General features: G+C 33.7%; 2 protein-coding genes across 4 annotated transcripts in view; one reads left to right on the top strand and one right to left on the bottom strand.

Moving 5' to 3' along the window:
- The first annotated feature begins 1613 nt into the window (after positions 1 to 1613).
- Positions 1614 to 18056, top strand: LOC106667702 (serine/threonine-protein phosphatase 2A 65 kDa regulatory subunit A alpha isoform). 3 transcript variants are annotated; one of them, XM_014395816.2, is made up of 12 exons: positions 1614 to 2005; positions 5498 to 5689; positions 5753 to 5972; positions 6072 to 6232; positions 6337 to 6492; positions 6550 to 6821; positions 7422 to 7539; positions 7619 to 7784; positions 7853 to 8007; positions 8080 to 8222; positions 8290 to 8393; positions 17803 to 18056. In XM_014395816.2, the coding sequence occupies exons 1-12, from the start codon at positions 1922 to 1924 to the stop codon at positions 17820 to 17822; spliced, it is 1791 nt and encodes a 596-aa protein (XP_014251302.1). In that variant the 5' UTR covers positions 1614 to 1921; the 3' UTR covers positions 17823 to 18056. The 3 variants fall into 3 exon arrangements, with proteins under 3 accessions (XP_014251302.1, XP_014251303.1, XP_014251301.1); XM_014395817.2 differs by lacking the exon at positions 17803 to 18056 and adding an exon at positions 13452 to 13697; XM_014395815.2 differs by lacking the exon at positions 17803 to 18056 and adding an exon at positions 9454 to 9880.
- The window catches only part of LOC106667703, a 147099-nt gene continuing 137806 nt past the window's right edge, over positions 13508 to 22800 (bottom strand). The window contains exons 5-6 of the mRNA XM_014395818.2: positions 15244 to 15511; positions 13508 to 14746 (exon numbers count right to left, since the gene is read on the bottom strand). Of these exons, the coding sequence (XP_014251304.1) occupies positions 14619 to 14746; positions 15244 to 15511 (396 nt within the window). The 3' untranslated portion in view covers positions 13508 to 14618. The remainder of the gene's footprint in view (positions 14747 to 15243; positions 15512 to 22800) is intronic.

Below are 22800 nucleotides of genomic sequence, written 5' to 3'. Positions count from 1 at the left end.
GCCTAAAAATCGCTTTCAGTTAATCTTTTTCCTTTGTAAATGTCATTTCATATTATTCTTTTTCTTAAACCTTTTTCAAAAGTTCCAGTTAGACATTTGAGTATGTCAGGGTCATTGTTAGAGGAAGGGCACAGCCAGCTTGAAGTCGCCAGGACTACATTGGGTGAAAATCACTACAATAGAAAGGGTTCTTCAGCGATCAGAAAGGGGGGCTTCACCCTAGAAGGCTAGGACAGGGCTGAGACGTTAGATCCATCCGTCATCAGGCTCTACAAAACCACATCATTACAAGAAATGAGATAAGAATTCTAATGAGACAAGTCTGAAATGTTTAAATTTTCCCCATCCTCGAGTTCTTTTACAGATGAGGTGATAGCTGGCCTTAAATCTTCAGATGGTTGTAATTTCATATGGAGATGCTCAGGAAAGTACACCCCATGGTATATGTTGGTGGCATTCCATGGTGGGCCATTGATGTTCTGGGGTGGCATTTCTTCAGACGCCGCACCAAATTGGTTGTGTGAGTAAGATGTCTAAATTCACGGAGATACAAGACACAAAGAACATGTAGTGCCATTTACCCCCAAGAACATGTAGTGCCATTTACCCCCTACATCGGTGAGAAATTGCTAACGATGGATATTATCAGGCCCATGTAGCACAAATGGTGGATAACTACCTAATGAAGTTGGAAGTGAGTGCTTAGTGTGGCCAGCTCAAAGCACAAATTTTAACCCAATCGAATACATTTGGGACCAAGTTAAGTGATGAGTACGATGACGAAACCCAATTCCTAACACCCTAGAAGAGTTGAAAACGGCTGTTCCTGATGAATTGGAAAGCATTCCTCAGGACTTTACCAGAAATCTTTTCCAAAGGCGTTTAGCGCACATAATTCTTGGCATAGGAGGAAGTATTTGGTATTAATGGGGACAAAAAATGTTTTTGTTTTTACATAATTAACAAAAAAAAATTATTTGTTTTAGAATATTCTGGTTTTTTTTTCTTTACTTAATGATGTTTTTCTTTTTAAATGTCTTATTTTTACAATCAAACCTATTTTTGGTATGCAAAATATGGATAAATCTAAACACGTTAAAATTGGTGGTACGTTAATTTTGTCCATCAATGTATTATTATTTTGGGTATTTTATTATGTCTTATTAGTAATATATTATTATTGCTATTGTTATTATCGTACTATGTTTATAAAATTAAATGTATTTTTAAAATATGTACATGTACTTAAAGCCCCTATTTGTACTTTTAAAAGTATATATAAAATAAATAAAAATAATTAAAGATAGATTAAGTTTTACTTGCTCAAAGCAGAGAAATATTATATATAAAACGTAAAGTATTACAAACACCAATAATTATTGGATGTTTGAGTATGAATGAAAATAACTTATGGATTTTTGTAAAATGGCAAGAGAAATTTGAATAATTTAAATATCGGGAATTGTGGAGGGGGGCCTCAAAATTTGATATCCCGTTTTTTTTAAGATTTTCTTCGAAAGGATATAAAAAAGAAATTCACTCGACGTTTTTATTTAAATTTGAAAGGCGAAGAAGTGGCGAATCAGTTTGATTTTGTCAGAAATCGAATTCTCGAGGCTGGTTTAAAGAAGGCATTCTTCATTGATGACCGGGGCCGAAGCGTGCGTCGAGTGGTAAAAAGTGAGAAACAGATCTCAACGACCGTGGGCCGACCACTCACGTTTCAAATCAATAACTTTGGCGTTTTGTAAAAGGGGAAAAAAGTGAGAACGTGTGAGAAGCTGAGGACGTGAAATGGTCTAAAAATTCCAAGTCGAGTCCGGGAAGTGTTCGAAACGGCCAGCCGCTCCCTCCGCCGAGTGACGAATCTCCACCGAGTTGATATTCGCCTTTCGGAATCGGTTTCGCTCAAACCCGGAAAATGGCCGCTCGCGACCCAGCGACCGAAGATTCGCTCTACCCGATCGCCGTGCTCATCGACGAACTCAAAAACGAAGACGTCCAGGTTTGTGAACATTTATTCGAATCTTTGAAACGATATCCCCCTCGCCGAGGGCGTTGCGCATAACCTCGCTTTTAATACCATTTCCCTGTTTTTAATCCTTTATCGCCTCCATAGATTTTCATCTTCCTCTCTCATCTCTCGTTTGACAACAATTGTAGCTCTCGTCCCTCGGCGAAAGCTTTTCCGACATAAAACGTTCCAGGCGAAAAATACTCCACTTTTGTATAACAAGCGAAATGTTTTTTTTGTCGGTTTTGAGTCCCGTTTGTCCTTTCGACAAAGAAACTGTTGCGTAAAAAAGTGTTTGTTTTCCACGATTCTGACGTCTCCGGGAGGTCGAGAAGCACTCGACTCATTTGAGAGCTCTATCGTTTCAAGGCACGGGCCGACCTTTTGTGTTAATTCACGATGTTGTAAATTGCATTCTGTTGTCGGATGCGCTTAAGTTCCGGTACAAAAAGTTGTCAAACACTGCTTCCATTGAAATTCAAATTATTACAAACGACAAATTATATATAATAAAAAAACCCAAAACAATGGTAACACGCTATCTAATAATTCAAGGTAAAATCATTGTTCTAGTCATTTCTTAGATAGATGGTGCAATTTACTAATAAAGTAGTGAATTGTTGGGAAGCATTGCCATTGAGGGTGAATTTTTTGCTAGATTTACTTCCTTAGATTAAAAAAAAAACTTTTGCAACTTGCACTCTGTTTATAATGTTTATAAAAACAAAATTACATTCATCGCTATAAATCTAGTGATTTCTTTGAAAGAACATTTTGTTAGAAGGGCAGATCGTGTCATTCGTATGATTTATTTCATTGTTAGATAGCATTAGAATTTATTATTGAGAAACAATTTTTTTAAATATTGTTGTACAACAGCTTTTAGCCATTTGCAAACAGATTCACTCTTATAAAGCCGTAAAATAATATTCTGCATTGTAAAAACTTGGTAAGCTTTTCCAACTTTTTATGTTACATAAATGTAAAAAATAAAAAGTTCGAAAAGCTTATGAAGTTTTTATAATCCAGATTCTCATCCATATCCAACCAAAAGAAAAGCAAGCCATAAAATAATGTGTGGTATTTAGTGACCGACTTAACGATAATTTGGAGATCGTGAGATAAAAAAACATGTTCTTTATCGTGCCAACGTTTCGATCTTTGTTGACATCATCTTCAGGGCCTGTATAAAAAATGAATTTATACAATGATAGAAATTTTAGACTCATTCAAAGTATTTGTACATTGTATAATAGTACATGATTTATAATACATCAATAATAATAGTAATACATCATTGTATAAATTCATTTTTTAACATCTTGCATGTATTTGTATAATTTAAACAATGTTTACAAATACCAGGCCCTGAAAATGATGTCAATAAAGATCGAAACGTGGGCATGATAAAGAACATGTTTTTTATTACAATGATAGAAATTTTAAACTCATTCAAAGTATTTGTACATTGTGTAATAGTATATCATTTATAATACATCAATAATAATAATACATCATTGCATAAATTCGTTTTTTAACATCTCGCATGTATTTGTATAATTTAAACAATGCTTACAAATACCAGACCCTGAATATGTTCTCAATAAAGATCGAAACGTTGGCATGATAAAGAAAAATTTTTTCTTAACCTACATCACACCAGACCGCATCTCATGATCTTTGAATAACCATAAAATAATATTTTAGCACAAACTTATTTGCCTAATGATTTCTTAGGTATAACTGCATTTTGCCATTGAGCTTGTATATATGCGGGATATATTGATAATGAAGATATTAATAAATTTTTTAATGAGGGTATTTCAACTATTATGTTAACCCCAGGGGGTTTATGTGTTTTTGAAAAATGCCGATTTGTAAGTATGTTGGATTTGGATGCAGGGCTCCTGGAGTGGAGTGCTGGGTCAGTGCCTTAACTTTTGCAGCCATTAAAAATATTTTTAAAAAAAGTGTTTTGTTAGATAAAAAGAGTTTTTTCTACTATACTGATGGGCAAAATTAAAACACCACCCTTAAAGTAAAAAAAAAAAAAAAACGAAAAAAACCCTAAAATAGGTTTGGTTGTAAAAATAAGACAAAATGTTTATTATTACCTAATAAAAAATTATTGAGTAAAAAACAGAAAATTTGAAAACATGTAGGAAAAAACTTTTTTGCCCCCTTTAATACAGGGTATATCTGCTTAATAATCACCTCTGATAAACACCTTTGCATTCCTTCGAAAATAATGATGGTAAAATCCTGAGGAATTCTTACCCATTCATCAAGAACAGCCGTTCTTAACCTAACTCTTCTAGGGTGTTAGGACCTGGCTTTTGCCATCGTACTCGTCCCTTAAGTTGGTCCCAAATGAGTTCGATGCTGGCCACACCAAGCATTTAATTCCTATCTCATGCAGGCAGTTTTCCACAATACATACTATATGGGGCCTGACATCCTGCATTAACAAGCATCACACTGATGCGGGGGGGGGGGCTAATGGCACTACTGTTCTTCGATTATGCCTTGTAAGTAGTTCTGTGAAGGACATCTTCCTTGCACAACAACCAATTCGGTGCAGGTGTCCAAGGAAATGTCACCCAGAAAATCAATAACACACTGTGAATGCCACCTGAGGAACCATACAGCATAGGGCGTACCTTTCTCCTGTCTTCATATGAAATTACGCCCATCTGAAAATTTGAATCGTCTCACTTGTTTGTAGAACTAGGTCGACCTTGTCCTGTCCTTCTAGTGTGAAGCTCTGTTTTTCTGAAACGCTGATGAATCCTTCCTTTTGTAAAATGATTGACATTCACTCTCCTGGCAACTTTGTTCTGGCTGTATCCTTTCTCTAATAATGTTATATCTGTCTGGGCCTGACTGGAGCCATTGAAAAAGGTTTAAAAATAAGAATACTACAAATGAACTGAACAAATATTAACTGAAAGCGATCTTTAGGAGTACCTGAAAGGAAGGGCATAATGCTACTTGTGCAAATGGGATTAATCAGCACAAAAGTAAATAAAGGAATAAACAAAGCATTATTTACTGTTTATTTTGATTACAATAGCTCCTTGTTACCTGTAACAAATATTGAAAAATAATGGATAAGAGGTGTGTTAAATTTGTCCATCAGTATATTTCCCCTCGGAGAGAAAATACTGGTTTTTTTCTCTTATTACGTACAATGAGAAATGTGAAATCAGCAAAAGCCGTTGCTTCGGAAATTTTGATATGATGGTTGATGAAATTTAATGTTTGCAATGAATGAATTACAAGGGGCAAAGTAATTTTCAATAAGCTTCTTAGTCTTGATGATTATGTGGGTAGATTTGTATTTTGCTAACCAGGACCTGTTATCGCCTAATATTAGAATCCTATATAAAATGATTTTTTGCTACTTGTAGAGCATTTTGTGCATAAATTAAGCAGGAAAGGGTTGTTTATAAGGTAATTAATATTTCATGTTTTCTTTTTTAGTTGAGGTTGAATTCGATAAAAAAACTATCAACTATCTGTCTTGCTCTTGGGGTAGAAAGAACTAGGAGTGAATTGATCCCATTCCTCACTGACACAATATACGATGAAGACGAAGTTCTCCTTGCGCTGGCTGAGCAATTGGGCCAGTTCACACCATTGGTCGGAGGCCCGGAATATGTCTATTGTTTATTGGTATGGTATATGCAATTATTTATTAAAAAATATCTGATTTTAATGATGATGGTACAAATGTAGCCACCGCTTGAGTCTCTTGCTACGGTTGAGGAAACAGTGGTCCGTGATAAGGCGGTCGAGTCACTGAGGTTTATCAGTTCTCAGCATAGCCCTGCAGATCTAGAAGCTAGATTCGTGCCACTTGTGACAAGGCTTTCTTCTGGTGATTGGTTCACATCCAGGACATCGGCCTGTGGTCTTTTTTCTGTCTGCTATTCAAGAGTGAATGCTGCAGTTAAAGGTAAATTTGCGTAACATTTTATGAAAAATCTCTTGAGGAAAAATTGTACCTACTATGTACCATTAAGTCTGTTTTGTACTAATTTTTCTGTCCTTTCAGCTGATTTGAGGACTCATTTTCGCACTCTATGCCAAGATGACACACCGATGGTGCGAAGAGCAGCAGCAAGTAAACTCGGTGAATTTGCAAAAGTTGTAGAGCTTGAGTATTTAAAAACAGATCTTATCCCGATGTTTGTTACTCTTGCGCAAGATGAACAGGTAAACCCTATTCATTTTATTGTGCGTATTATCAATAATTGCTTTTTGTGGAGAAAAAATAGCTTTAACTCTTTATTGATATTTAAGTTGAAATTTTTTTAAAGGATTCGGTGCGACTTCTTGCTGTAGAAGCTTGCGTGAGCATTGCTTCCTTGCTGAAACAAGATGATGTAGAGCAGCTTGTTATGCCAACTTTGCGCCAATGTACAAGTGACACTTCTTGGAGGGTTCGTTACATGGTCGCTGACAAATTTACAGAGGTTAGTTTGTAACTCAGATTACAGTTTTCCCCATTTATTGAATCTTTTTTTCTCTAGCTCCAACAAGCTGTAGGTCCCGAGATCACACGATCGCAGCTCATTCCTGGTCTTCAGTTACTCTTGAAAGACTCGGAGGCAGAAGTTAGGGCTGCTGCAGCGAATAAGGTCAAGGACTTTTGTCAAGCACTTGATCCGGCACATCGAGAACAAGTGATCATGATGAACATCCTCCCCTATGTAAAAGAGCTTGTATCTGACCCGAACCAACATGTCAAAGCCGCCCTGGCCAGTGTTATCATGGGCCTCTCTCCAATACTTGGCAAGCAAAAGTATGATTTGATATGATCTCTTTTAAATAATTTTTTTCCATTTCCTTTGTAATTAATCATTTAATTAATCCATATAGAAAAATTAACTGGGGAAACTTCTTTTTATGTATAACAGAAAGTCAGTCATTCAACTTTTTGACTCTTATTTTAAGACATTTGGGCTTTCTTTTTCAAGCAGTTTGAACAACCATAGCAATTTTTACTAACCGTTATTAATAATAGAAAGCAGAATAGTAACTGTACAAAAATGAAACTGACTTTACTAGTTTGGTTAACTAACTTTACTTTGCAATAAAAATGTTATAAATTGCTTTAGTTAATTTAATAGGACAGTGAGTCCCCTAAACTCAATTTTAACAAGGTTCAACAGATGTGTGTTATATTATTTATTTGATTAAAATTAAAAACACAATATTGCTAAAAATTAAAATAATTTTGGGGGCTAGTATTATTATGGTTAATAATATTGATGTGGAAACAGTAAATGATAGGTTGATTATAAACATGTACAATGATCTCTATTGTGTTATAATTGTATAATCCATAATTAATTTTATGTCTGTTACTTTTTTAAAAAGTGTTGTTTTCTGATTTTTTTAGTACAATAGAGGAACTTCTTCCACTGTTTTTGTCACAACTTAAAGACGATTGTCCAGAAGTGAGACTCAACATTATTTCCAATTTGGACTGTGTTAATGAAGTCATTGGCATACAACAGGTAGGGTTTTTGTTTCAAACGGCCAATATAGATTTACAGCTTTTGCCGGTTTTAAAATTGGTTACTTTTATTTTCTCAGCTCTCCCAGTCATTGTTGCCCGCTATCGTAGAACTGGCAGAGGATTCAAAATGGAGAGTGCGCCTGGCGATTATCGAGTACATGCCACTTTTAGCCGGGCAACTTGGAGTCGAATTCTTCGACGAGAAATTGAATGCACTGTGCATGGCATGGCTTGTCGATCATGGTAAATAAAAATAAATAAATAAAAACATCTCTAAAGAAGTATTTGTTCTAATATTGGCATTTTTTTAGTTTACGCAATTAGGGAAGCTGCGACGTTAAATTTGAAAAAGCTTGTGGAAAAATTCGGCTCAGAATGGGCACAGAGTACTGTAATTCCAAAGGTCCTCGCCATGTCAAATGATCAGAATTATCTCCATAGAATGACATGCCTTTTCAGTATAAATGTAAGACTTAACACTACAGAGATCACCATTCAATTAACTTTTTACTTTATTTAATATTTTATGTTTTTAAAGGTTTTGGCTCAAGTCTGTGGGACCGATATCACCGCCCATTTGATGCTGCCTACCGTAATAACGATGGCGTCTGACTCTGTTCCAAATGTGCGATTTAATGTTGCAAAGACGCTGCAAAAAATTGGGCCCATATTGGACGCAAAGTATGATCAAACTGACTGTTGTTAGAAATGCTGTTTATTTATTTTTAAATTTATCTTTCTTTTACAGTTGTTTACAATCACAAGTGAAACCTGTATTAGAAAAACTGAATGCAGATGATGATGTCGATGTTAAATATTTTGCTTCTGAAGCTATGGCCGCAGTTATTGCAGGTATTTAAAACTGAAAAATATCAAATAGAAAAAAAGATAACAGGTTTTACCACTCGTTAGAGATTTATTATAGAATGGTGATTTTTGGTTTGCAATTTTCTATTTTTAAAATTTTATTTTTATATTCTAATGAACTAAAAATCAAAGGAGAAATAGTTCTATTAGAAAAAGTCAGAATTCCATTTTAAGTAATGTTTTTGTGCATTCAAAAGCTGAAGCTAATTTAAATTTATTCTTGCAACAAATATATATTATATTGTAATATGATTATTTGAATTTTATTTTTAACCTTTCTCCAGCTTAAAGTAGATTATTTCTCATTTGCCTGAAAATTGCTCATTTCAAAACTTTTTCCTAACTGTTAATTTTAGCTAATAATTAAATATATTATCCTTAAAAACAAATTTAGCCAATCTCTATTTTACAGAAAACGGCAGTTTTATCATAATAGTTTCATAAAACTGGTGTATTATTTTTTAGTGATTTAGTCAAGCTGAGCCTTATAGATAGATATAAGTTTAAAAAAATGTTTAAACGTTTACATTTAGTGCAGTATTTTACAGAAAAACAAGTTTTTTTTGGAATTAAATTGAAATTTATAAAACATGATCTTGAATAAAATCATAGCACAGTAATGAATCTCTGTAATTGCTAGCAAATAATCTTTTCTATCTTAGAATTTATCTGACGTGAATTTATTTACATTTTATAACAAAATTTGCAAGTTAAATTGAAGTTGAGTTGGTTTTTAACACGCAGCATTTCATTTATTCAAACCTCTTCGTTATTTATTTGTGCTGAACTGGCATTGGGGCTCTTATTTGGTCCATTTTCACTCACAGATTTGTTGAACTTCTCAAATATGAAATAGATTGTCACCGAAAATGGTGCCATGCCACATTTGAGTTCAAGCCTAATAAGTGACCCAATGCTGGTTCAGCATAAGTTCACATACTATAGACCAACATTGAACATAAATTATTTATTTGGTTTTGCACATTTATTGTTCTTAGAAACATTTTAAAATAAGACTGATTTCCTGTTTTATGTCTATTTTCAGAAGAGCTACCTCACCCTATTTTAACATAACTCTTTTTTATGAACACAATATTTAAATAGTTCATTTTAGTTTAAAAATAAGTTGGTTTCAATCAATTGTTTTTTTGTTTGAAAATAATAAGGAATGGTTATGCAAGGAAAGTTTCGTAAAAACAAAAGGAAAATGTATGGTTTATAAATGTGATGTTAGGAAAAAATAATTGGGACATATCGCAAGAGATACATGTATGGATAAAGTTGATTTTAATTTTTCACAGATTCAGTTAAATTGTCAATCATTATGAAATATGCTAGGGAATTTAAAGTAATTTCCTATTTTCTTTTTGGCAATTGCATTTTTGCCTCGTCCTTTCTAGTTTTTTGTTTGGGTTGTCTGGAAAATAATGCAGGTTTATGGTTATAAAATAAAAACAAATAGTGATTTTAAACATTTTTTATTAATTAAAATATCCTCCATCACTCTCAATACACTTTCCCAACAAGACAACAGTCTCTACCATCTGAATAAAATTTTGAGTTTTTATTATTAAAGTAAATTCTGTAAGTGCATTTTCTAATGACATTTGATCAGTAAATTTTTTATGTTGTTGAACATTGTATGAAAAAATGGTAGTCGGTAGGTGAGAGGTCTAGAAAATTGGGATGGTGAGGCAGAGCCTCATAACCAAGATCCAACAGTTTTCCTGTTCACATTTTGGGGCCAACAAAATCGGCATTTTCCCATTGACCAAAGTTAACTTCAGCAATACCAATTTCTGGTGCATTGCTTTAATGTGTCAGCAATACATTTTGGCATTGATTGTTTTTTCAGGATTCAAGAAGCTGTTGTAGTAAATCAGACCAAACGTAGCTCAGTAAAGAGTCACCATCACCTTTTTTTATGAGTTGGAAAATGTGATGCTGCTTCTCCTATGTTGAGACACTGTCCAGAACGTGTATTGTTATTATATAGAATCTACTTTTCATCACAAGTAACACTACTAACCAGAAAATTTTCGTTTGTCTCGCCAAAGAAGTGTTGCACAAACTTCATAACGATGATTTTTTTGGCCGTCGTTTAATGCATGAGGAACAACAGGATATGCCTGTTAAGCCAATGCTCATAGTTTCTTGATAGATTGTAGATCGAACATACTGGTACAACCAAGATTTTACTCATCTGTTGCACTTGCACTCTTTAATAATCAGGAGAAAGCATCCTGTCTTGGAGCGATAGTAACCCTTTTTTAAGGCTATTTTTCATTATGGCTTTTTAATTGAGAATACATAGTATGAAAAAGGTGAAGTGTTTTGACTCCTTGTATGTGAGACCCAACTGGTAGTTAACACTAAGCCCGCGTGTATGAGAAGAATTACTTTATTGAAATCTATTAATACTTCCTCATCCCTGTTTACTATATTCTATGTTTGGCTTTTTTCGTTACCCAGGCAGAACCCAATTTATTACATAAAATGGTAAGCTATTACTTAAAAATAATTAAATTCACTAATTTCGTGGTCTGCTTGACCAATTAATATATTACAATTAATTAAGGTTTTTTTAGTTGAGATAAAAAAGTCAATGGCTCGAGCAGGATTCGAACCCATGATCTTCAGCTAGATATGCCGCTGCTCTACCACTTGAGCTATTGTGACCTCGATCCACTCAGACACTAACTTCTCATCTCAACCCCACCTTTTGAATTTTCCCTCCTTTTTGTCATTTTTCAATCGAATCCCGCTCGAGCCATTGACTTTTTTATCTCAACTAAAAAACCTTAATTTTAATTAATCTTGAAAATAATATAAATTATTTTTTTGTTTTTATTTTATTTATCTAAATGATATAAATTATGACACAACAGTTGTGTCCCGTGTAGCGCTAAGTAAAAAATGCGCAATTTGCAGAACGTTTGTTCAATTTGGGTGTGTAATTGAATAAAAGTCGTTATAATGTTCTACAATAATTTATGTTTATAGTAATCTTTCGAAATGGGTCAAAAATTAAAATAACCAAACACATATACGGAAAGGTAAATAACAGGATTTTCATAGAATAAATGAAAAAATTATTTCAAATAAAAAAAAATTGATCCTTTTGTCGTCTCTGATCAATTTTCAAAGAGAATTGTGTAGCGGATGAAGTAGAGGGAAAGTTTAAGAAGAATAAACGGAAGGTCTCAGTCCGTGAGTTCACCACACCCATAAGGACAGTTGACATGATGTACATGTTGTCTTACACAGTTGACATGTTACAGCATGAACGATTTTGTGTAATTGGATTCTTAGTAAAACTGAGATGAGTGGAGAAAACAAATATGTTGATCAAAAGTCATAACCCAATTCTTCTCTTGAAAAAAAAAAAATTGATCATAGTGGACAGTACCAGTGTGGAAATTTTTGCTGCCTTTCCAACCTAGTATTTTTTCATCATCATAAAATAAAAGATTTGCTAATAAATGATTCACCAGAGAATTGTTATCTTGGTACTTGAAAATTAATTAAATTTGCTCAAGTATTTTTAAATGGTGAACTACAATTGTGTATCACAATCATTTAAATGTTTTTAATTAAAAGACAGCATATTTAGTTCTAGAGAAAAGTTTCCACTAGAGATTTGTCTAAATATGACCTCTTGTTTACACCATCTTTACAATTTACCATGTAAATTTGTCGAGAAAGTTTCAATAAAAATAAACTAGGGTTATGTTTTGGTATTATTGGTGCTAAATGTCAGCCCACTTGGAATTCAACCTCATACATAAAAGAAGAGAAAGGGTTGTAATAAAGGTAATTAAATCCAAATTTCATTCTAAATGTCAAACTACAAGATGTCTATTTTGATTTAAGTATGGTTAAACTGTCTAAAACTTGTATTGAAAATGGTCTTCGACAAATTCAATTGGTGATGTTCAGATAATTGATTCTGTTTTGGTAAAACAAATAAACTATTTTGAAAATTATGGGTTAAAAATGGCTTTATGGTACACATTGCTCGTTATTAATCTCTCATGATAAAACTATTGGGTCATTTCAAATTATTGTTTGCTCATTTTGTTAGCAAATCTGGCATTTTAATATAAACAATTTTTTTCTCCTCCGTTGTATGAGTTGTGTAATTTCATCATGTCCTCACCACGTTATGCATTTTAATTTCTATGTCGTCGTTCTGTAATATCTATGTTTAAGATGCACAATTCGTCACAATTTCACAAATTTTTCGTAGCAGCATCAGCCTACTGAAAATAATTTTGAATTTTTTGCTGTACCTGGAGACAGATGGATTGCTCTTGTTTTAAAGGCGTTACAACAGACAGCTCTTTCGAAAAGTAACGAATAACATGGTTGACTGTTGATAATTGAATTTTAATTAAAGCAGGATTATCTCCTGTTTTTGTTGAATTTGCTTTGAAAAACAATTGCAAGGACAAAATTGTTTTCACATGATTCATTAATAATGATCACAATAGAAATTTAACATTAGTCAGATGTTTTACTAATCTGAGTGAAAAGAAAAGAGAATAATGAACAAGTAAATAACAATAATAAAATAAACAACAAATCAATTATTTACTTAATGTAGTTATAGATTTTAAAATTAGAAGATTTTAAATGCTGAAGGACGAGGTATTTTCTGAATAATTCATCTTAAAGTGGTCAAATTTAGCCGTTGAATAAAACATTTTTATTTAAATGTTTTACAGTACGTTTACATTATGAAGGACTAATAAGTTAGTTTTAAGGTCTCACCTTTATGTATTGTTTATTGGCATGAAAACGTTGATCTTACTTTTTTATTTAAAGACACGGTTTTATTTATTTAAATAACCTTTTCACTTTATTCGTTTTCCCCTCTTTCACATCGTACATATTGTAATCAACTTCGGTTAGCTAAGTGCATGCTTGTTTTATGTTATTTATAAGTAGTCGATTTGGTCTTACTTCGGGTTTCATGTGTTTTTGAAATCTGTGTTATTGTCTTTTTTTTACTCATTTGTGTCCTGTTTTTGCTTGTTTCAGCTTAAGCTTTATAGTTTGAACAAACGGATCTGAGGTTAAAATAATCCTTTTATTGCTAAGAAGAGAGAATTAAGTTCAACATGTTAATTTATCTACTTTTTTTTGTTGAGGACTGTTTATAGTTGATGCATTTATTTAACTCAACTTTGTCAAGCTAATCGTAATTAATTATTAATGTTTTAGTACTCTTTATGTTGTGTCAGTACCCAATTATTTATGCTAGGACAAATAAAAAAATGATAAACAGATTTGTATATCCAATAAAAAATTACCTTCGTAAATTTATAAATTGCTTTTTAATGTTTTGTTGAACCCTTAAGTTTTTCCTTGCAGTGGTGGAAAAAATACATTTATTTTTGTGGTAAGTTCTAGAGGATGTACAGCAGGAATAAACGGTCGTTTTCATTTAGGAAAACATAAACAGGCAAATTTGAACAAACTTTAATGGTATAGCACATTTTATTTTGGTTGATTTAACAAAATATCTTTTACATATTTTTTTTGATAAATTTTATTACTAATTACACCAAAACTTATAAGAACTTACATTGAATATCTATTGTTTGACAAATAACACATTAAGTACATTTCTGTCACCTTAGCCAATGTCTCGAGTATTTTTTTAATCAGCCATGCTAGCAAATAAATCACAGAACATTCCTTATAAATTGAAATTTTATAGCAAATATTCTTTTTGAAAATTATTTTGTTTTAACATTCAATATTGATTATTGTTAAATCCTGGGTAAAGAAACATGCATTTTTTGCAAGAGCAGGAATTTTGTTTACATTGTATGTATTAATTATTTCTTACTTATATTCATTTTATTAAAATTTTGAACTTTGCCTTTTCATTGCGATACAAAATACAACTGACAAGACATGAAAATCATGTGTATAACATAATATTGGGATTGGTTAAATCCATTATTTGACAATTAATTTTAACGAAAAAAGACAGTTGCCAGCTGAAATTCTCAATTTAAAAAAGTAAACATGTTATAATAGGAATTTATTATTAAATCTTCCCAGTTTTTCACTTTTGATTGTATAATATGGTGTGTGTTAGGTTTGGACAAATGCCCCATTCAAAAAGAAATTGCTCAAGGGGCTCGATTATTTACATTTTTTTGCACGTCGCAATATTTTTCTGTAATAAAAGTCAGGCTAACAGAGATGTTTATTTACGCCGGCGAAAGCTAGATTGGCACTGTATGTCACAGAAATTGTGATTAGGCACAAATCTAAACAAATGCTATTTAGACCTGATGTGGGCGGCTCGCTTTTTTCGTAACCTGGAACAAATGTAAAAAGAAACAATTTGTGAAACAAGACTTTCTTTATATTATTTATGGCTAAAGCAAAATTGATCTTTGACTGCAAGCGGAATGGAGGTTCAAAAGGAGTACATACTTTCAAATAATAATTAAAAAACGAAAAAGTGTGCTCACCCACAAAAGCTCGTGATAGTGAGTAGGTAGGGGCAAAGGAAGGAAAGGAAAATAAGCCCAACTTTGATAAATTGACTAGATTATTTACTTATTACTGTAATAATCATGAACTAATATTTCTGGGCAAATTTAACAATTACAATTATATACTAGGAGTATTCACGTTTGTTACATGTTAACTTATGTCGAGAAATATACAGCAAGATTGTGAACGCCCCCACTATTTTCTAAAACGTTAACTGTTTAATGTTCCATTTTGGTAGTGGAGAAATATATCTACTGTATCAAATGGTTTTTTAAATATTTTTTAAAAAATTCTATGGATTAATCAACTATCTCACCATTGTCAATGAGGGTGTGGGTTGGCGGTATCATGTTGTTTCTCGACGGTGGGTGTTCGACGACCTCGTTCTGAATCCTGGGGCGGTCCAAGTCTGCCGCCTTTTCAGTCGTCTGCCAGTATAGAGAATGGAAGGAAGCGGTGCATTTCAGTTTCATCGTCCCTCCTGGAAAATGGGACGATTTCGCCTGCATCCTGATCGTGAGGATAGTCATCTCCAAGTCGTCTTCGACAGCCTTCCGGTATTGCTTAACATGTTTACGGTCAACCTGAAAATTGGTGTTTTTTCATTTTTGAAAAATGTGTAAAACAAGAACAATTTGTGGTGAAGCTTTGTTGGTGAGATTTGCAGGGTGATGAACCTGTAGTTAGGTCATTTCCGATCATCCCTCCATGGATTTGTCGGTAAGATGTGGATTCGACATCTTTAGTGGTGGTTTTGGGACTAGGATGAGCAGTAAACGACCTAACTACAATTTATTCTCAAATGGTGAAATTTGAGATCGCCTATAAAAAACTGAAATATCTCAATCTGTATACACATTTAAGATTGTTTTGCCCGACGATGACCTTAAAAAATTAGAAAGCGTGACAGTAATTTGCTTTTTTCTTCATGACCATACCTCGATCCAGAGTGTTCGTACAAATTATTGCTAAGCTAAGTCGAGTTATTGAGCGCTGATTGCCAATGGTCCGCCTATTCTCCCTGTATTCATTGGAATTTCAGCAATTCACCAACCGATACAGGGTGTTCGTCTGCTCGTGTTACAAACTTTGCCAGTAGATTCTACATTCAAAAAGGAACCAAAATGTCCTATTAACTATGATCCTAATCTCAACAGTTTTGGAGTTATTTCACGTTTTCTGATTTTTTCTAAAGATTTCACGACCTTGCTTCAAATATACATTGATAACTCAAAAACTAAAAGGTTTTGGGCAAATCCGTTGATCCTATTGAAAATTACGGTATAAATGATTGCGAATTGCCATTATTTGTATTTTCATCTACATATGTTCATTTTTCGTCCTTTATCCTTTAAATAATTGCGTACTATACTCAGAGGAACTCTCTTAAAACTAGGGATGTTTAGGATTGTTACAGAATCAGAACAGGGTTGCATTGTTTTTTGACCTGTTTCATTAAAACGGTTAATCTAAAAATCGAATGATAAGAGTTCGTATGTAAAAAACTAATTGTTCTCAATTTATCTCCTGTTTTTAATCGGCGCTTTGTAATTAAGTTCCTTAAGACTTTCCTTCACGATTCTAACTGTAATTATCTTACAAGTATCGCCTTGTTTACGTAAAAGGGGGAATTAATTCGGAAATAGAGAGGAAGAGAAACGGGACATGGAAACTGATTAATGGCCGGTTGTTTCCGTGAAGAAATATTTGCGACGTTAGAAAAGGAAATGTCCCTTGTTGATGTGGAAGTATGGCACTAGAGATAGACGGGATTTTCTTCAATGGCTTTCCCCATTTACCATCGGCTTCCTTAAAACGATTTCTTCAATTTCTTTGAGAGAATCCAAGTTAAGCCTAAAACAGTGAATTCACGCTTGGTACACGAAATAGGTTCGGTGTATATAGTTCAGTAATTTTAGAGTAAACTAATAAGCCCAATAAAGGTGATGAATTACAAATTTGAAATATCGAGCACAGCTCTATAACTGGGAGTTAATGGAAAATGTTCTAAGTTCTTCTTGGAATAAAACTTAATTAAAACTTAACTCTGATGAAAGTAGGGCTGGACTTATAAATAAACAACCAAGGAAACTATATTTTATGCAAGAAGTCATTTCATTTTTAAAAAATGAAGCAAATGGATAAAGTAAATATAGCCTATTAAATTCAGGAAAAACGGTTCTTATTTCATAAAGCCGAAATTTAATTTGGGGGGGGGGAAGGAATAACTATAAATTTCAGTTTCTGAAATCATATTTTTTTAAGTTTTCCCTCTTTAATTTAACATAATTTAACTTCAGTTTCTTCCATTTCTACATTTTATTAAAAGTTTGTTTTATTTTTACTTTTCTAGGATTAGCTTTGTTAATTTGAATACAAGTTGATTTGATTATGCTTAGATTTAGTGTTAGAGGTTTGAGTGTCCTATCCACATGAGTTTGAAAGTCAATTGTTGTTCACTTAATATTAGTAAAAAAATGGGCAAAAACCTTTTGAAGGCAGCAACTTCTTAAAGATTATTCAATAAGTTTTTTTTGTAAGATCTATCTTTCATAATTTCAAATGTTGGAATGAGACAAAAGACAAAATGGAAGCCAGTTTCATTCCTCACGGTTCATCAGATAAACGGACTAAAATATTTATCAGAAGTTCGATTGATTCTGGGTCGCTTATTTTCGCTCATTAGATCTTCGCCGTCCTTGAGGATCAGAAGCACAAAGCGAAAATATGCTATCTGGTTTGTTCATACCGATCCTAATTCTTTATCACAAAATAAACCTAGACAACTCCCAAAAAATATAGGATAGTTTGTACAATAATATTTTCATGAACATTAATCAAAAGTTAATCAATTCATGCCTCTTTCTTTTTACAGGCACAGAGGAAGCACATTAGGTCCTTGGAGTCCGTCGCATTGACCAATTCAATTAACTATTCTTCCGACTCTCGTGAAAATGATTTATGCTGGAAATTAAAACAATATTCAAGGCGCTTGTGAATTACTGTGGACTCATCCATGCATCATCTATCAAACGGCCAACCGCACGAAGACCAAGGACCATAACCCTAACATAAAATCTGTTCTCTTTTAAATTAAATATATAATTATTTGAGATAGTTTTCTTTAAACTGCTGACTTAAAGATTGAACCTAGTTTAAACATCGTGTTGATGCATGGTAAATTTGAATATATCTTAATAATCTCAATAGTCTCTCAACTAAAAGAGAAAGTGAAGTTAGAATAGGTATTATAGGTAGAATAGGTAATATAGGTCTATAAAAGAAATTATAAAGATGGGGTGAGTAAGTCGATTTACTTTTTGTAAAGGATGGCTTCTACTCACAGGTTGTTTACAACTATACTGATTTCAAGCATTAAACGCTCATAATCAGTTTGAAGGAATTACAGTCTCGCGACGTGAATTGTAAGAGTATCTTGAGAGTAACTTCTTACAATTCATTTTTTGATGGTGACCATCCTGAATTTGTTGAACTTCATAATAAGATGATATGTAGGAAATAAATTGTAAATAAAAAGACAATTTATTTCCTACCCAACATTTTACAATTCATGTCGAGAGACGTGTTTGTAACTGTTTCAACCTGAGGCTGTAATGCTTGAAATCCGGATCTTTGGAAAGTACAAACTTTAAGTAAAAACTATGTTTTAAAGAGATTAAGTTTAGAATGTTATAATTGTTGTTGTTATGCAAGATATAATTAATTTGATGATTTAATTACATTATTGAAAAAATTCTTATTCGTTAGGTAGGGATTTTGTGATTTGAATTTTGATGCTTATCCTGATATAGAAAGAAGAAGATAAATGTAAATAAAAATAATTTTGACAAAAAAAAATTGACAAAATATTAGATGAGTTTGATAAAAATGTATATTTGTTACCCATGATGTCAGATTGGCTTTGCTTTAACGCCATTATAGTGCGGTGTGCTCGCATCAAGTTGTTTTTTCGATTTCGTGAGGGGAATGTTTATGGATTTTAATAATCTCAATAGTCCCTCAACTAAAAGAGAAAAATAGCTTAGAATAGCTAGGTTTAGTATAGAAATGATAAAGGTGGGGTGAGTATGTCGATCAGTAAAAATATCCTGGGAATATATAAAAGGCATGCTGTCAGACGTTAAGCCGAATCAAAGATGATTTGTTTTGATGTCGGCTCCGCCGCGAAGTCAAATGGGGCTTGATCAAACCAAGCGTTGACCCTGGACAAAGTTGGTCTATTCAAATCGTATTACAGTGCAAAACCTAAAGTCGTTTCGCATGTTCGTGAGTCAGCTCAGTGTCGTTTGATGGCAAAGTTTGGCTAATTTCAATTTCAGTCCTTCACGGTCGGGCGAGCGAAACGAAGGTCCTAGTCGTCGTGAGCACTTTGCCAACACTGATAATGGGCCGTGTTATCGAAGCGATTTCCCAGAGGTTTGACTATTGCGAATTGCGAATTTCGCAGTAAAAGCTGCCAGCCGATAACGCCCGATGAGGGCTTTCCAAAGGCGCATTTCTTTAATGCGATCAGGTCCCGAGAAACCGTTTCCTGCCATTTAGCAAAGTGGCCGGCCCTCCCCCATTAAGCCCGCCACTTTAGAAAAATTGGCAAAATTATGCCTATTTAAAAAAGAAGGGAAATCGAAGTTTATTGTCGGAATTGAAATTCAATACCAATCTGAAAAAGCACTAGCGGAATGATAATGTTAACTTTTTTTTGTAGAAAATATCAGTAAGGATAGGTACTTATTTATGGAAGAACTTAACCAAAAGATAGGTAAAAGGTTCTCTGCAAAAAATGAGTTAAGATCCAATTTCCTTTAAATTTTGATAATTCTGTTAAATATGATTTAAATATAACAACTGTCTTGATTAAAATATCGATTAAAATATAATATAATATATTATATAATAAAGCAAGATGGAATGAAATTTAAGAAATATAAGATTATTTGGAGATCATAAACACCACACAAATATAAAATTTTTTAAATAAAGCATATGACCCAACCGTTTACTCGTTCTTCGTTCCACATCTAAGTTTCGTCAAAGTTAGGTGTCTGTATGTAATGCTGATGAAGAAGAAATCGACCACGACGATTAATGTGTTTGGGATCTGGTTTCTGGTCAGGGAGAAAAAGAAATAGACTCTGATCACTTGCCACGCTTTCGGTCTTTATAATACCATCATCAGGGCAGCATCCTATTACTCATATAAACATTACAGAATGTCGAAAAAACCCCGATGACATCGACTACGAGGTCTGGAAGTACATGAGGTTGGTTAAGTTGCAATTAAGGCGAGTTGTTTGTTCAAGGATAGTGGTCTCCCCGAAATGCAGGCCCAGTCGATAAAACCAAAACTAACATTATGCAATGTTAATGTGAGTAATGGGATGCTGCCCTGATGATGGTCGTATAAAGGCCGAAAGCTTGGCAGGTGATCACAGAGTCTACTTCTTTCTCTACCTGACCAGAAACCAGATCCCATACACTATGTGTGTAATATAACAACTTCCAAGGAGCAAGGCATCCCCTATAAATAATAGTTTTGTATGTTTTGCAGAATTTGAATGTTGAAATCGGATTTTTACGAACAAGCTTTTTGTTTATTTGAAGAGTAGTCGTATCACACAGATTCAATTTAAATCACAATTAATAATTGTTTATAGTATAGTCTTACAGTCAAGAACGTTTCTATTTTCTGGCCAGAAAGTTTTCAGTATGTATTTTATGCTTCTAAGTGCTTATATCGTATAGTCAAATTAAAGTTATAGCACTAAAATAATTTCATGAACGGCTGACAATCGGATAAGCAGCGGGACGACATCCAACCGCAACATTCAGCAATATTGCATTATTCACTTTTTTATTTCTTTATTATAAAATTTCCGAACAAGCGAAGTAAGAGTTTTGAATGGAAAGAAACCGGTTGGTCCTTTAAAATCATGAAAAAGTTACACTAATTTATAATTCTATAAGGATCCTATAATGAAAAAAAAAGATGGTTTTGTTTTTCTACTTTTCTGAGTAAGATGTAATGTTTACAATATTTCCAACTTATTATCAAAATAATCGGACGATAGAATTAGAGGAGTGTTTAGTCAGCTCGTTTGAATCCAGTGTTGGCCGGCTTTGTTTGAGGGCCCTTTCAGGGCGAAGGGGCTTACCCTTCAGTTTTGAGGAAATGGCATAACGTATAGCACAATGACGCATAATACGCCTTTTGAGCTGTCAAGTTACCCCGCAACATTAACGGCTAATCTATTGGACCTCCCAGACCTGCCCAAAAGGCGGCTGAGCTCCAACAGTTTGAATTATTGTGATAATTCTCATTACGGGTCTAAAAATACCAAATGTGTGTTGAAAAAGCGATAATTTTTACGACAGCAGTGAAAAAATCAGAATAAGATATATCCGAAAAATTACTTTCTCTCCGCTCCTTTCAGAAAGGAAAGAAGATTCTCTTGCCAGGATGTTGCAGAGATCAAAAAGGCCATTACATCTAGTTGTCAATGAATAAAAACAAAATCGATACCAAACTTACTGACATAACTTATGTTACTGATAAACGATAGAAAACTACCGATTTTAGATTGTTATAAAGTAAGTTTGACTTTTGCAATTCAGATATAGGGGGGGTACCACAAGGAAGTGTATTAGGGCTCGTCCTATATACAGTATACACCGCAGACTTTCCTACTATTACTGAAACGATCCTCACCATGCTATTCACACCGCCATCCCTTATTCTCATAAAGATCCTGTCATCGTTATGTCATCTTAACCAGAAACCTGCAAACCCATGTCACATCCCTTGAGCAGTGCTTCAAGCGATGAAAGATGTCAATTTCCGTATTAGAAATATCGAAACTTTTTCCCTTACGAAAACTCTTGATGAAGATATGGTCTTGAAGAAGAAAGCAGTTGTTAATGCCAAACTTACAATCGTTACAGTCTTTGGCAACGTAGGGACTGAGTCGGTCTTCAAGGAAATTTGTGATCGCCCAATAAAAACTTGTTTTGCTCTGATGATGACCTTAAAATAGGTTGAAAGCTTGGCAGTAACTATTGAATTTACGTGCTTCTTCAAGACCACACCTTAATCCAGAGTGTTGGTGAAAGATGTCAATAAATGTACAAAAGAGTGAACATGTATATAACATGACGGACTCTTAAGTGACTATAGCCTCTTTGAAACTGGGAACTAATTAGTAATTACAATGAGTTTTGCCTCCTATGGCTGGGGCTTCGTCTGAAATTAAAGTTAGTGGTCGATAACCCTGGAAAATGATATCATCACACATAATCATACTCTCTTTCTCTTTAAAGCTCATCGGATAAACTGTATAAAAAGCAAGTTATTTGTCGCTTGAGCCTGATCTTGTGTGAGGATTCCAGAAGATTTTTTCCTTCGCTCAAATTTTGTCTCTTGTTTTCTTAACTTGTTAACTCCTTCAAGGTATCTCAAGTTTGACAAATCACTAATAAAAGAACAAGACAACACAAACATTTAACATATAAAGATTTTTCTGCTTCCCACCATCCCCGGAAATATCGCTAGCAACGGGACCCCGCCCCCGACTGAAAAACCTGGAGGAACCCCCGCAATAACCTGGTGAAGAGCAGGCAGACAACGCCCCCGAAAAACACGACGCCACCCCCAGCGAGATAGTCGGAAGCTTACCGGCGTCGTGATGTTGAATATTCTGACGACGACGATACAATATTAATTAATTAATTCATTAAGCATAAATAATAATTTTACCAACAATGTTAATTCTGTTGTACATACATATATTGCATATTCAACGTCAACATTATCAACATTGTTGTCGTTAATAATTAACATCAACACCGTCATTACACC

This window comes from Cimex lectularius, unplaced genomic scaffold, assembly GCF_000648675.2.
Source record: "Cimex lectularius strain Harlan isolate CLEC.00 unplaced genomic scaffold, Clec_2.1 scaffold70, whole genome shotgun sequence".
Taxonomy (NCBI): Eukaryota; Metazoa; Arthropoda; class Insecta; order Hemiptera; family Cimicidae; genus Cimex; species Cimex lectularius.
This window is presented reverse-complemented; position numbering and strand designations above follow the sequence as displayed.